This window comes from Mustela nigripes, chromosome 1, assembly GCF_022355385.1.
Source record: "Mustela nigripes isolate SB6536 chromosome 1, MUSNIG.SB6536, whole genome shotgun sequence".
NCBI lineage: Eukaryota > Metazoa > Chordata > Mammalia > Carnivora > Mustelidae > Mustela > Mustela nigripes.
In genome coordinates, this window is record NC_081557.1 from 84,289,208 (window position 1) to 84,304,002 (window position 14,795).

The window sequence follows — 14,795 nt, forward strand, 5'->3', positions numbered from 1 at the left end:
GGATTCATACAGAGCTTCAGGAAGACTAATGTGGCAGGAGCCTCATAAGTGAAGGAGCCAGAAGTAAAAGGTGAGCAAAAGCAGGTCATGCAGAGCTGTGGTGAGTCAGCAAGAGATTTTAGGTAGGCCAGCATTGTACTAGAACATTCTGGATGGAGTTTGGAGAATAAATTGGATGGGGCAAGAGAGGATACAGGGGACCAATCAGATGGCTATTGCAGTAGCTCAGAGGAGAAGCTGGGCGCTAGGATTGTTGCAGTAGGCAAGAAGAGAAGTAGATAGGTTTGCGAGATTTAGAAAGTGCCAATTGAAAAAAAAAAAGATACGAGGGATTGGTTGAGGAGGCAGGCAAGGGGTTATCTAGGTAACTTGGTGCAACCACTGAGCTAGGAATCACTGCAGGAGATGAGGAGAAACTGTTTACCCCTTAGCGCATACCCTTGGGAGTCATCCTTCTAGACCCCACATCAAACTCACCTTTACGCAAGGTGGGTCTTATATTCCACAGATGCCTAAGAACTGAGGCAGTCTTGCTTAGGGCCTGACCCCCCTGCAATCTTAGCTGCATAGTGTCCTGCCATGCCTTCTTGGGTTGAAACTTAAATGTATTTTGTAGAGTGGGCTCCTAAGAAACAAGTCAGTGTCAGCCTTAGTCCCCTTTTATCATCCCTCTGTTTTGGCAGTAGCTATCTGGAGAGAAAACGTGGCTTTTATTGTCTAAATTGGAATACTGATATGAAAATGTGAGAACAAGTACGAGGAAATGTACATTGCAGCAGTCTGCGGAGTTTTATTGATTCTCATGCTCTCGTGGCATGTTGTAAATTCCTGCTTCACTGTATTCGGCTAATTTGAACGCTTTTCACGGTTTAAGAGTGATTTGTAATAGCTCACCATGGACAGCTAGAAAGAGGTGTATAGAATGTGGCTTTGTGGGGAGTCCATCCCCTCCACTAAAGACTTAATTGAGAAATCCTTGTGCATTTCAAGAATGTAACAGATTTTAATCAAATAAATCAAAAACTTTCTATCCTCCTTCTCTCCTCCTCTTCTCAATTTAAAAGGCAGTGGCACGGTTCTGGATATGTAATCAATTGGGGTTTTTGTCAGTTGCTTGGCTAGCTTAATGGGAAAGGATTGACGTTAAATCCTGCCTGTTTACCATCAGTCTTGATAATTTGTAAAAGAGTAGAGAGGACACTGATGGAATTCACAGATGAACAGAGAGGTCCCATCAGGAAGGAACAAGTTATTAAGGGTTCTAGAAAGATTGGAAGTGGGCAGGAAGTAGCCAAGTAAAAGTGAGCTTGGAAAAATGGATATAATCCATTTGGGGGAAAAAGCGCAAGCTATACGTGGCTGATGTCAGGAGGAGAAATAAAGTTAATGCCTTAGGAAGCGCAGATACCATGAATGATCTCCGAGGTTTTGCCTAATGACAACCTTTAAAGTCTGTGTGTTGCTGGGCTTGGGGATACTCTTTCACCCACTGGGAACCTTCCACTGGGGTCAGATATATGCAGATAAAAATAGTGTGTAGAGGGGCGCCTGGGTGGCTCAGTGGCTTAAAGCCTCTGTCTTCACCTCAGGTCATGATCTCAGGGTCCTGGGATCGAGCACCACATCCGGCTCTTTGCTCAGCGGGGAGCCTGTGTCCTCCTCTGTCTCTGCCTTACCTCTCTGCCTACTTGTGATCTCTCTCTCTCTGTGCCAAATAAATAAATAAATAAATAAAATAAAATAAAATAAATAAATAAAATTTTTAAAAAAATAGTGTGTAGAGAGGAGCATGCGAACATTTCGTTAGAGTACTGGCTCATTCTGGCTTACGAGTTGAGCTACCCAGCTGGTTTGTTAAGTATGAAAATGACTTCTTGTTGATTATGCCTAAATTTTTTCCCCCAGCAAGTGAATCTGTTAAAACTCAGTCTGTCTCCTATGGCTGATCACATAGCTACTTCAGAACTAAAAACCAGAGGCAGAAAACACACAGAACCTAAGACTTGGTTTCTTTCCCATCTGTGGTAATCTTGCCTCGTTCCCTAAGAAAAAAAATTCAAAGCACTGTTATTTATTTTTTTTTAAGATTTCATTTATTTGACAGAAGGAGGCACAGCAAAAGAGAGAGAACACAAGCAGGAGCAGGAGAGGGAGAAGCAGGCTTCCCACCGAGCAGGGAGCCTAATGCGGGGCTCCATCCCAGGACTCTGGGATCATGACCTGAACCAGAGCCAGACGCTTACCGACTGAGCCATCCAGGGGCCCCTGTGTCTGATTTTTCAAATTGCTCAGCACCTTCCTTTTGGGGAAGTTCTGTATTTCCTACTTATAAAATGGAGACTAAGGGGGCATTTTCAGGGAGTTAGGTGGTTAGGATAGTGTTTTTTGGTCTTTTATTTGTAAGATAGTGTGTGTGTGAGCTTGTCATGTTCAGTAACGTAGTCATTTATTGTCATCTATTATGTGACAATCGCCAGTAAACTAATTCCCAAAGGGCAGCTCCCACTTTGAGAGGGGGGTCATTACATCCAGTAAAGAGTATACGATGAGAGTGGGGGACAGCCATGGCCCTGGGGGAATGTCATCAGGGTGCTGTTGCCTAGTAACTGATGAGCTTCCAAAAATAAGCCTGGGTCAGCAAACTGACGGAGACACTGAGGCAAGAGGAAACAGAAGTGAGCGGACTAGTAAAACACACCACCACCAAGATGTGACTGTTTCAGAAGTCTCAAGGACGTACTCATGAACGTACGTGTCATACATCCAAGAGATTCATGGAGATCCAGTCTTTGCCCTCTCACCATAACCAAAAGAGGAAACTTACGCAGGTATCTACTCAGAGTAATTCTGTCCGTAACCATGCTTATCAAATATCTAGCTACTGGGTATACAGAAATGGAACACTTCGCTAGAAAATATTTTAGGGGTCCTCGGTAGTTTTCCTGGAATGTCCAAAATACATTTAGTGAAATACTCATGCAACACACTCATCCAAGCGCAATTCTGTGCCAGTCTCTTACTTCCCAGTGTGTGCTCCTCAGATGGTTGGTTCAAGTTTATGACACTGTAATAGTCCTTCTTCTGTCTTACAGGTTTGTCAGGTCTGTCCTGTTAACTGAAAACATATCTTGGTAAACTAACAGGTCTCAGACCACCTGAATCTGTTTTAGCACATATTTTTGTCTGTGGCAAGATGCCCAGAGTTCTATTTACTCAATGTTTTTAAACTTAAAATTAAGAGAAGTCGTTTCATTGAGCCAGAGACAACTCCGTGAAAACTTTCACTCTACCTTAAGCCAATAATAACTGCAATTGAAGGATTATCTGGGAACCCTGAGGCAGTGAAATTATAAACTCTTTGACTATATGAACTGTAAAATGTGCAGTGGAAGAGCATCTTGATGAATGTCAGATATTTGCAGATAGACTCATTTGACCTGTTCTGTCTCTCACTGCCTGTAGATTGGGGTCTTTATAGATATTCTTTCATGTGATTACCTGACAGCTTTAGAAATTTTAGTTCAGAGGGTGCCTGGGTGGCTCAGTTGTTAAATACCTGCCTTCAGCTCAGGTCATGATTTCAGGGTCCTGGAATCAACCCCCGCATCAGGCTCCCTGCTCTGCAGGAAGCCTGCTTCTCCCTCTCCTACTACCCCTGCTTGTGTTCCCTCTCTTGCTGTCTCATTCTCTGTCAAATAAATAAATAAAATCTTTGAAAAAGAAAAAAAGGAAATTTTAGTTGAGGTATTAATCAGTAAAATTGTTTTCACATGCTGTATTCCTAATTCTATTCAGAGCAGGTATTATATATATTTTTTAAAATTTTATTTTATAAAGATTTTTATTTATTTGGGAGAGAGAGAACACGAGCAGGGCAGAGGAGCAGAGGGAGAGCGCAGGGCTCGATCCCAAGACTCCAGGATCATGACCTGAGCCAAAGCAGACATTTAACTGACGGAGCCGTACAGGCGCCCCATTCCTTTTTGTATACTTTGTCCTCTATGCTTACGTCTTAGCACATAACCCCTAAGTTGAAGCCATTTTTATGCCAACAGCGGTAGATACCTGGGATAGAATGAAATTATTTACATGTGGTTTGTGGTTATCTAAATGGTTAATTCCTGATGATTAGGAGTTAAGATTTAGTGTACTGGAAAATTTTAAATCCGTTTGGTGTATCCTCCTGGAAAGTGGGTCAGTCTAACTCAAAGTATGATCTTACTGTCAACACCGTTCTGTGAATGGAGAGTCACGATTCAGAACCAAAGTAAACAGCTGCTGCTATCCTCTCACTTTGCTGAAAAATAGATACCAAAGAATAGGGAACTATAAAATTGTACTTTTTTTTTCTTGTGAAATATATGTCATTTCTTTTAAAACCTCTTGTGTGTTCAACCTGTGTGTTTGCTCCGGCACAGAAGACCAGGTTATCCTCCATCACACACAGTTGGCCGTGGCCCCTCTGTCTTGGCCATCCCTTGGGTCCTGCCCCACCATGTGATTCACCTCGGCTGCCTCACAAAGGTGCCTCACACTCAGACTGTCAGGGCTGCCCCCACACTTCATTTAAAAACCTCATCCTTCACTTTAAATGAAAGAAATGAACAGGAAAAAAAGAAACCAAAAGGAAAGAAACAGAAAAATTTAAGGCTCCTTACTACTCGGTGAGTCGTCATTATTTTATGTTAACATTGTGAAATTTCATTCCTCTTCTGTGAACCCAAACAAATTACTAATTTATAAAATTTTGTTTTTAGGGAACTTCCCTGGTTTTTCTAATACTGGCAAGTATTTTTTTTTCTTTTTTTCCTAGTTTGACTTTGCTTCTTTTAAATGAAAACTTTTCTTTCTGACCTGATGACCCTTTTTGGTCTTTTGGGTTTCTAGGGTTTCTGCATGACTTCTAGATTCTTGCAAAGAAATGAGGCATCAAGCCAGAAGCTCAGTTAGTTAATTTTACAGCTTCATCGTCGGGATTTTTGTTTTTTTTTTTTAAAGGACAAGACTGTGTGTTGTATGTCTCATTGTTTTAAGAGCTTTCTCTGACACTGAGGCTAAGCATTGCCTGCCCTCATGGAGATTGAAGTTTAAGTCAGACGACTTTGAAACCAACAGATAAAAGAAAACCCAGACAGCAGAGCCTGTGTTGAACGAGGACCCAGATAACTATGGCAGGGATACAAAAATCTTCAAGGGTAAGTGTGTCTGTTCATTCTCCCTTTAGTGGACATGTCTCACCTTAGTACTGGGCATTAACAAGGTATTACAGGTATTTTCCAGTTAGTTTAGTCATGGCCCCTCCCTGCCCCTGATAATGAATTTACTTGCTTAAGAAAAAGGATATATTTTTTTAAATCTGATTTTTTTTTTTTAAGATTTTATTTATTTGACAGACAGAGAGAGCACAAGCAGGGGGAGCAGCAGGCAGAGGGAGAGAGAGAACCAGGCTCCCCACCGAGCAAGGAGCCCAATGTAGGGCTTGATCCCAGGACCCTGGGATCATGACCTGAGCTGAAGGCCAATGCTTAACGACTGAGCCACCCAGGCATCCCAAAATATGATGTTTTAATGTTTATTAGTTCAACATTTTTGAGATCCTACTGTGTGCCATGAACTATGTGCGTGGTGCTGGATACCATTACTTTACACTTGATCTTAGCCAAAAGGCCGAGAAGCGATGGATACCATTACTTTAATCAGAGTCCCATTTACCTCAGTTCTTTACTAACTTCTAGATCATTTTAATTCCATTCCTTCTCTAGGGTTTTATGTTATTTTTGTCACAGGTTTTCATTCTACAAATATTTAAAATCCTCTAAGACATTATAGTTACTGTTTCTTGAAGTCAGTATTTATTCAGAATTCCTGACACTCCCTTTCTTTGTTGCTCCTGGTTCCTTTCTGTATTTCCTTTCTCGCGTCTGCTGGCAATCGTTTCTTCAACGTGAAAAACTGCCTCTGTTATTTCTTGTATTTCTTATAATAACAGGTCTGAGGGTCACAGAGGCTCCCAGCATTTTGGTCTGAACACGCCTTCAGGTCCTCTTCCTTTTCGAAGGATCCTTTTTACAGTTCATTGAATTCTAGGTTGGCAGTTACTTTCTTTTTGTACTTTAATCATGTCGCATTATTGCTTCTGTCATTTCTGGTGAAGAATCATCTGTGCAGTTAGTACTGTTCCCTGTCAAAGTAATAATGTCTGTTTCTTCTGGCTGCGTTTATGGTTTTCACATTGTGTTTTGCTTTCAGCAGTTTAATTGTTCACATCCAGAAGTGTACTCGTCTTTGTATTTATTCTGAATGGCTTGGGGTTCATAGGACTTCTCATATCCATGCTGGAGCTTTCATCAGTTTTAGGAAATTCTTAGCCCTTATGTCTCCATATATGGCTTCTGTCCCATTCTCTTTTCTCTCCTTCAGAGAGACTCCAACTGTATATGTTTTGAGCTTTTCCCTTTTCACTATGCCTTAAATGTCTTTTAAGTTTCCTTCTCTATTTCCCATCCTTTTTGTCTCTGCCCTCCAGTCTGAATGGGGTGCAACGCCTGCTTCGTGTATGTGAACCTCTGTTCATCTGTGCCCAGTTAGCTCTTCGCCCCATGTATTCAGTTCTCAATTTCAGTTATTCTACTTTTTTACTGTAGAAATCCCAATAGTGGGTCTAGGTGTCTAGTAAAATTCCTCGTCTTGTCATCTGTTTTCATGAATATATGCATCCAGGTCTTTCAAAGTCTTTGCCTCATAACTCAGTATATGCATCACTTACTTTTCTCTTGTTCCTTTCTCTTGATGGGCTTGGTAGTTTTTTATGAATTCTAGGCAGTGCGTATAAAAACTCACAGAGGCTCTGGAGGAGGAGTTCTTTCTCCAGAAGGATTGGTTTTAGCAGGCAGTTTGGCAAGGGGCACATCATTTTTCTCCACTCTGGAACAGAGCTGTTCTACTGCTGAGCTTCCGTGGCTACAAAAGCAGTGTCTACTTCTACATCACCATTATTTGTACAGCGTAAATCTTCAAGGGTCCCAACGGAAAGTGTTTCTCTCTTTAGGAGACTCAACTCTAGTTTCTGTCTTCCCAATGCCATGAAAGTGCTGGGAGGCCTGCTCAGCATCTTAGCTTTGTAGCCACCACCTTCTGCTTGATGTCTCAGCCTTTTCTTTTTGCACTGAATCGGGCAAATGCCTCAAGAGGAAAAGTGGTATTAAAACTCAGGTTCAACATTTACCTTTTCTCTGGAGAGCCAGCCGTTCAGGTGCTTGCTTTTTTGGGTAGTTGCCCTCTGATGACTTCAACAGATTTAAAGTAAAAATTTCTCCATTCTTTGTAGTCGTCCTTGGCAGGAGAGTCGTGATACAAACTAATCAGTCATAGCCAGAAAGCAGCAATTTAATTTTTTAAAGGTTATTTCCAGCAAGTCATGGTAGCCATCTAGATTCCCCTGACCAGAGATATTTCTGGTTTGGGGAAATCAGAATCCTTCTTATTCTCTAGCTCTGTAATTGCTACCTGATGTAATTTCCTCGACTATAAGACAGTTGAGTCTGAACTCTTAGGAAAGAGTAGACACTGGTCTCTAGCTGGCCACATGGAAAGTACTCTTTCTCACCAGCCACACATCTATTACCCTTTTCACAGGTGAGTGCTGACAATGTCTTTTATATCTTCATATATAACCCCACGTCACACGGTAGCCATTTGTTTACTTGTCCCATCTCCTCTGTGTGACTGGAAGTTGGAAATCTGCTGTATTTACCTTTTTATTTTTAGTGTCTACCACAGTGTCTGACATTTAGAAGTTGTTCAGCAAATGCTTTTAGAATAAAGGGCTCTTGTATGTAAGGTTATCTATATAAATGGATAATATCCATTAAGTTTTCATTGGTAGTATCTGAATTCAGAAAGGTAGGGTTTCTGTGGTTTTTTAAATTTTTTTGTTTTGTTTTCTTTTGTTTTTGCCTCTGACCATGTCCCCCATTTTGGGTAAATACCTTACTTAGAGTCTGTATTTGATCCCTGAAAATATTCAGGGGGAGTCTCAGGAACCTGAGACTAGGCATTGGACAATGGAAGAGACCAGACAAAATCCAAGAAGGAAAGAACCCAATAACACAGACATTACTAAATAGCTCAGGAGATCAGTGCTCACCTTTGCCAGCATCCCAGGGAATTCTTAATATTTAGAGTAGAATAAGATGTAGCATGCAGCAAATAATACCATACTATCCTGGAATCATGATCTGTCTAGCCCAAAGCCCTGATTCTGTCTCCAGCAAACTTCCTTCTATACTAGGCTTCTTTCATTTTTTATTGGCTTAAGACATGCATGGAAACAGTTGGGTTTTCTTTGAATCAGGTATATATTTCTTCTATATTATTAAAACTTAAAATACAGTCCTATATCTTTTACTCAAACTGTTCTGTGCAAATTAATGCCTCACAGACTTTGCTTTCATTTCAGGTGACAAGTGTCTAAATTCCACTAAAGGTATAGTAAGTACATTTCTCTATTTGAAATGAATGTTGGACTTACTTAAACTAAGGATCTTGTTTTCTGACAGATATCTTACTCTCTTGCAGGTTCAGATCTTTCTTCCTGCCTAGCATTCAGTATTTCCAATAATTTGAACCAACAGAGATGCTAGTAACATTTTCGTGGACGTCCTTGACTGATTTTCATTTGCCCTAGAAATGTAACATTCCATGTTAAAAAGGTGGAAATCCAAAGAATGCTTACCTTTATTCCCTAACATTGCCTAGCTACATCATACTACCAGTCAGTGCTAACATGCCCAAATCAAAACCAAATGAAATGACTTCAGGAGAATCTTCTTATAATTGTGGAAATAAAAAGTATATTTCTCTAATTCCAGCTTCTGTTAGTGATGGACTAGCTCTATCATCCACAGGTAATAATGATGAAATCTGGACCATTTGGAAGTATTGGAGAATAAACAGAAGCAGGCAGAAACTGAATAAATCTAACCTTAAAAGACAATGTCTGACCGTTATTCATGGATTTTTGCTGGAGGGCATTCTCCAGTCTTGGGTCAAGGACCCAAACAGAAGGTGTCGGAGGGTGGAGTTCAAGGCCAACAGAATAACCAGAAAATTGGGGGGGGGGGGGTGGGGGGAAGCCAGTAAAAAAAGCTACTATATGGGTGAAGAAGTAGGAAAATAGGATATTTAAGGAGGAAATGTCAATAGAAAAAGACCCTGAGGTGACACAGATACCACAATTAGCAGGCAGTAACTGAAGGCAGCTGTTATAAATATGTTCAGGCACCTAAAGGAAGATAAACATACAATGAATTCACATATGAGGGATTGCAGCAGAGAAACAGAAAAAAATAAAAAGGACCAAATGGAAATTCCAAGCTGAAAGGTATAATTAACTGGAATGAAAAATTTACTGAATGAGCTAAACAGCAGATTGGAGACAATAGAAGAAAGAATCAATGAACTAGAAGATCAGTAGAAATTATCCAATCTGAAGAACAGAAAGAAGAAAAGAAAACACGTATCTTAGATGAGGGCCAGAAATCAAAGTAGAGCAGGATTGAAATGCTCAGTGCTAATAAATTCTAGCAACTAATTATACAAAGAAAAATTTAAAAATAAAACTTGGATTTTGAATGTCTAATCTGTGTAGTGTTTTTTCCAAGGGCGAGAGGGAACAGATTATCTGACTTCAAAGCAGTGTGTGTTTGTTGGCTTTCATAAGATTAGTCCTCTCATGTGTTCATAGGTTTCTTAGCTTTCTGTTCTCTTCTTCCTCCTTTTCTCCCCTGTTCCTTCCAGTGACCAATGGCCTTTTTCTTCTGTGTGCTATATTCAGGAACCAATTAGTTGTAAAAAGGAAGACAACTTCAGACACAGACCAAGGCAAAGGAAGCCTGTGAGATAGGTCCTCACATATGGTGTTTTTTTTTTTTTTTTAAAGATGTATTTATTTATTAGGGGAGGGGAGGGACAGAGGGAGAAGGAAAGAGAGTCTTAAACAGACTCCATGCTCAGCGTGGAGCCTGATACAGGGCTTGGTCTCATGACCATGAGATCTTGATCCTGAGATCATGACCTGAGCTGAAACCAAGAGTCGGATGCTTAACCAGTTGCATCACCCAGGCACCCCCATATATGGTCTTATTCTTAAGTGGTGCATTCTCCTGCTCTATTCCATTTTAACTGTAATTTTTAAGTTCTTACTATATCAAATCATAGTGATATCATTTCATTATTTTTAAGCATTCTTAAAGCATTATTTTAAGCATTCTAATCTTTCTTAAGAACCTTGGAGTACAAAATATGAAATGATATTTCAAAATAAGTGTCTTATAATTATTAATCCCTCTAGACACAATCCTATTTCTTTTGGTTGTATTTTCTAGGTGTTTCACGAAAACTAATAGCACTTTCAGCAGCAGCCCCCTTCCTGTGGTCCCAGTGGTAACATCTTATCCTCAGGATGGTTTGGAAATGAAGCCCCTCAGTCACATGAAGATGCCTGCATGTCTGGCTTCCACAGTCCCCAACTGTGGCCAGTCACCTGAAGAAGACTTCAGAGATGACATGGCGCCAAGACCTGCCCAGCATACTTGCTGTCAGGACAGTAGGAGTGAGATCAACTCTGAGTGCACAGAAGATACAGCAGAGTTCAACAGAGGTACTAGGCGACATTATAAATCTTGAGTTCCTAGCTGGTCTTTAGTTAGGTAAGACCTATATGAGGACAGTTGCTTTCAGGACGTTCTGTCTGTGATCAAGTCACATAGTTCTTAAATACTGGGTGAGGGGTATTGGGTACTTCAAAAAAGTTGACTATATAAGGAATTCTGTGAAATTCTGTTATTCAGATCCTTCATCTCAGGATGTTAATCCCAATACAGTTTGGAGAATAAATCCAAGGGGGTTTGATTTGGTTTGTGCCTGAACAGTAGAATTGCTGAAAGAATGTATTGTATCATCACGGGCCTTTTTTATCATTTGAATTGCTTCTGGAGTTGTAGCCTTTCCTTAGAATGCTTATTTGTGGGGCTTTAAGGGGTTTGCTTTAGCCCCGAGGTGAATTATACAGCTGTTCATGAGAGCTCAACCTTATTTTAAATCTCGGAAACCTACTTTCTTTCTCAAAGTCAAGCTCAACATAACTGGGCTCTACATTTACTCATTACTCTTTTCTTTATTGCTCAAAGTAATTTTGTGAGACTGTTGTGTAAAAATCCGCCTTTCTGATTTCATAATGCTCCCAAACCTCTGTGTTTTTCAGGAGACAGCTGTGTCCATTCAGAAACAGAGAACAAAATTTTAAGTTGGAATCCTCTTATTTTGCCTGAGGTGTCCAAGGACTGTACTGAAAAGACCACCTGGTCTCCTTCTGGCATTTCTTTAGACAGCCCTGCAGGGGTCCTTCAGCAACCCCAAGAAACCTGAGGGTGTGCAAACGACCAGTCATGTTCCCACTTCAAGCCAGTAACTGCACAAAACAGGCTAGGGGATGAACTGTGTGAAGGACATGAATCCAAATCAGAGAAGATCATTATTTATTTTTTTGTAGTAGTAATGTCCTATGAATGTATCTTAAAATGTGTGCCCTTTTATATTATTTATGCCTTAAAATTTCCCTCTTCCTTCCTCCCCCTCAGTAGGAAGCAACCTAGTTTTGCGTAGTTCTCAATCATCTGAGAGTGGTGGCATCATTCCATGTTTCCGAGAACCTCAGTGACCATAAGAGCTCCTCCTGCAAGGATCCAGCCTATTGGCCAGTTTGGCTAAGAGGGAACTGAAGTTTTCAGATGGAAAGCTGTCTTTTGATGTATTGTGTTATCAGACTTTCTGAGAACATTTGAAGTCACGCTTGGTTGTAATTTAGTGTTTGTAATAGCAGGTGTCTTATGAATTTGAGTGCCTTCCACAGAAGTGATAGGTGACCTGTTGGCTTTCTGTTTTCACACGGGCACAAATGATGTTCAGTTTTCTAGGCACTAGTCACAGATAGTGTCATGATCATGGTTGAGGTTAAGGTCTGTGGGGTATGTAGACAGGGGATCAAGGCTAGAGAGAAAAAGATAGCCCTCAGGTCCCACTCATCAAAACTGGGTTGGCTTATTCAATTGTCACTGTAGGGCTCATTTTGACTGTTTCTAAGAGTAGGAACAAAATGAGTTTAAAGCGGAAAGAAAGTAGATTTGGAAAGAAAGACCCCCAGTGTGCTCCCGGTGTCACACCACCTGAAAATGACTATTTTTCAAGCTTCCAGCATGGGCAATACTTGGACGATGTGAGTGTCAGAAAAGATTTAATTTGGAGGGAAAGGGTATGGTTTGAAATTTCCTGACTTTTTTCAGAATGTCGTCATCATAAACACACACCTGAAGCTTTGGTTAGTGGAGCCTGTAAATCACAGTTACGGCTCCCTCTGAGTGACAAGGACATTTGCAGCTGCCTTGGGAAGGCCTTTCTTCTCCACATCAAAAAAAAAAACACACACACACACAAAAAAAAAAACACTACTCCTATTTAATAGCTATTTTAATAGCTTGAGTCAAACTTCAGTGGATGACTGCTTGCTTTTGGATTGTGCTTCCCTTTGGGGAAAAATAATAGAAAATGATTCTCTTTATGTATTGTCGAGCAGTTTCAGCAATAAATGAGAAAAGTTCACAGTTCCTCAGAATTTCAGTGAAATAGACTAGAATACTATGTTAAGCAACTGTTTCTGTAAATGCATCAGTATTCCCTTATGTATGCCTACGTATCTTATAAATAGAGCTGTTAGCGAAGTATGCTGTTTGAGCTGGGTCACTCTGCAAGAATGACTTTGAGTAGAATGTAGCGAGTGTCATTTCAGGGTCAGGTATTAGGGACGCTGTAGAATCGAGTGCTGCATTCCAGATCGCCATACTGAGAGTATACTGGATTTATTCTTCCCGTGGTATAGATGCCATTAGCTTTGCAGGGGGATAGCTGCATCCCTTACTTCTGTGACTAGCAAAGGACAGAATCCTTGTGCACAGAATATGAAGACTTACTGTGTTTGGCCAACTGAGACATAGCCGTGCTGTCGCACAGGGAGTATTAGAAAACTGGGGAGCAGACGTTTGTGGGCAGTCATTTTGATTCAGGAAACACAGGTGTACTAGCATGAGCCTTGGGTCATAAACTGCTTTTAAAGATTGAGTTTGGATATTTTTGTGCACTAGGAAGAGAAGATGACTTTCCCTCTAGGGCAATCTTACTGTGGACTGCTTTTATTTATATTATTAGTAACGCTGTTTTAAGTGTTATCCCTCTTATTGTATTTTATTTATAAAAAAATGCCTTTATATATTGAGACGTATAAATATAAATATATAAATATATATATAAAATTGCCTTACCGTTCAGGAGTTCTGCATCGCCCCTAACCTTGAGTCGTTCCGAACTTGTATGACCTACCCAGTCACCAACAACAGTCCTGCCTGATGTCGCTTCCCCAGGAAGTCAGAGGACATAGCAGCGTCTCGTGAACCCTCACAACAGATCTCCAACACAGTCCCCCACCACGGAGCTGGCGCTTCAACCCGATTTACCCGGAGCTGTAATCCGAGCTCCTTTCAGTTTTCCAGACTGCTTTCCAAATACATGCGGTTCCCTCTTGCCATGGAACCAGCCCGGGTCTGCGTGCTCTCTCCCGCCCTCCCCTGCTGCATGCTTCCTCCGACTGGACCCCAGAGCCCAGAAGCTGCCCTCTGTCCACGCGGGCAGAGCATGCCTGTCACTTGGTCTTCCCAGAGCCCCCATATCTCCCGGTGACAGCACTCACCACCACCACCCCCCGCCTGGGAATGGGATCTTCCCTGGGCTCAGTGAGCATGTCATTGGTCAGGCCTCCTCTGTTCCTTCTGGTCTTCGAATTCTCTGTGGTTCTTTGTTTTAGCGTCAAACTCTGCCCGTGCTCCTGGTGTGTCATTTCACTGTGTCCTTTCCCCCCCATTATGTACCGATCATCTGCTCATAGGTGCTGTACAGGTTGTGAGTGAACTTGCAATGTTTTTAACACCTGTGATGTGGTCTTTTAGGAAAGCATCTTTTTCTGGGTTTTGTTTTTGTGGAGTGAGTCTGTGAAGGCCAGTTCCCAGAGAGCTCATTCCTGAGAGAGTACTGCCAAGAACTTGACTTCATGGCTGGATTTCACGTGTTGCTCTGTTTTGTTTTGTTTTGTTTTTTTAAAAGTAATGGCTTTGAGATGCATGTTTTTGTATCCTATTGAAAAGTATGTTTTATTTCCCTGAAAGTTGTAATGTTATGTTTGGAACTGTACATATTCTAAATGATGTAGCGTTGACAGGTTTTGTCTGGTTGATATGATTTTCTATTAAAAGAGAACGCTGCTTTCCTGGAGAGTAGCGTGTGAAGATGGGGACCATCAGATACTCCCTGTTCGTATGAAGCTGCTTCTAGCTTGTGGTCGGGGTGGGTATAAGTCTTCCTCAGTCCTCCATCCCCGCCCGTCCTCTTCTGAAAATCCCCATTGCATGTCCCAGAGCCACGTGAGTTAATCCCTTCTGTTCTGACCACAGAGATCCGGGCCCTGAAGGAGCAGGATCTAGGACAGCCAGTGTTTCATGGGGAGCCTGGGAGTATACCTGAGCCCCGGGGGGCTGTGTCCGAGCAGGCAGACCCCCCACCCTCGGGGGGGCTCTGTGTCTCTGGAAGGAAGCCAGGAGGGACGGAGAGGAGCCTGAGGGGCATGGAGAGGAGTGAGCCCTCCTCGCTGTTGTCTGTGCCGACCATTGGACCATCTGTGTGAACCCCTGGGC

The 14,795-nt window shown here is 41.6% G+C and overlaps 1 protein-coding gene across 13 annotated transcripts in view; it reads left to right on the forward strand.

Annotated features, from left to right (window-relative positions):
* Window positions 1-13,327, forward strand: part of CDON (cell adhesion associated, oncogene regulated) — a 98,089-nt gene extending 84,762 nt beyond the window's left edge. For 7 of the 13 annotated variants that reach the window (XM_059414236.1, XM_059414227.1, XM_059414232.1 and 4 more), the window contains 2 exons: window positions 10,386-10,660; window positions 11,264-13,327. In XM_059414236.1, coding sequence (XP_059270219.1) covers window positions 10,386-10,660; window positions 11,264-11,427 — 439 coding nt within the window. In that variant the 3' untranslated portion in view covers window positions 11,428-13,327. Of the gene's footprint in view, window positions 1-4,418; window positions 4,665-4,757; window positions 4,786-4,998; window positions 5,196-8,458; window positions 8,491-8,577; window positions 9,945-10,385; window positions 10,661-11,263 lie in introns of those variants that run through there. The other 6 variants (XR_009406881.1, XR_009406884.1, XR_009406879.1 and 3 more) reach the window with 6 other exon arrangements.
* Window positions 13,328-14,795: the final 1,468 nt, after the last annotated feature.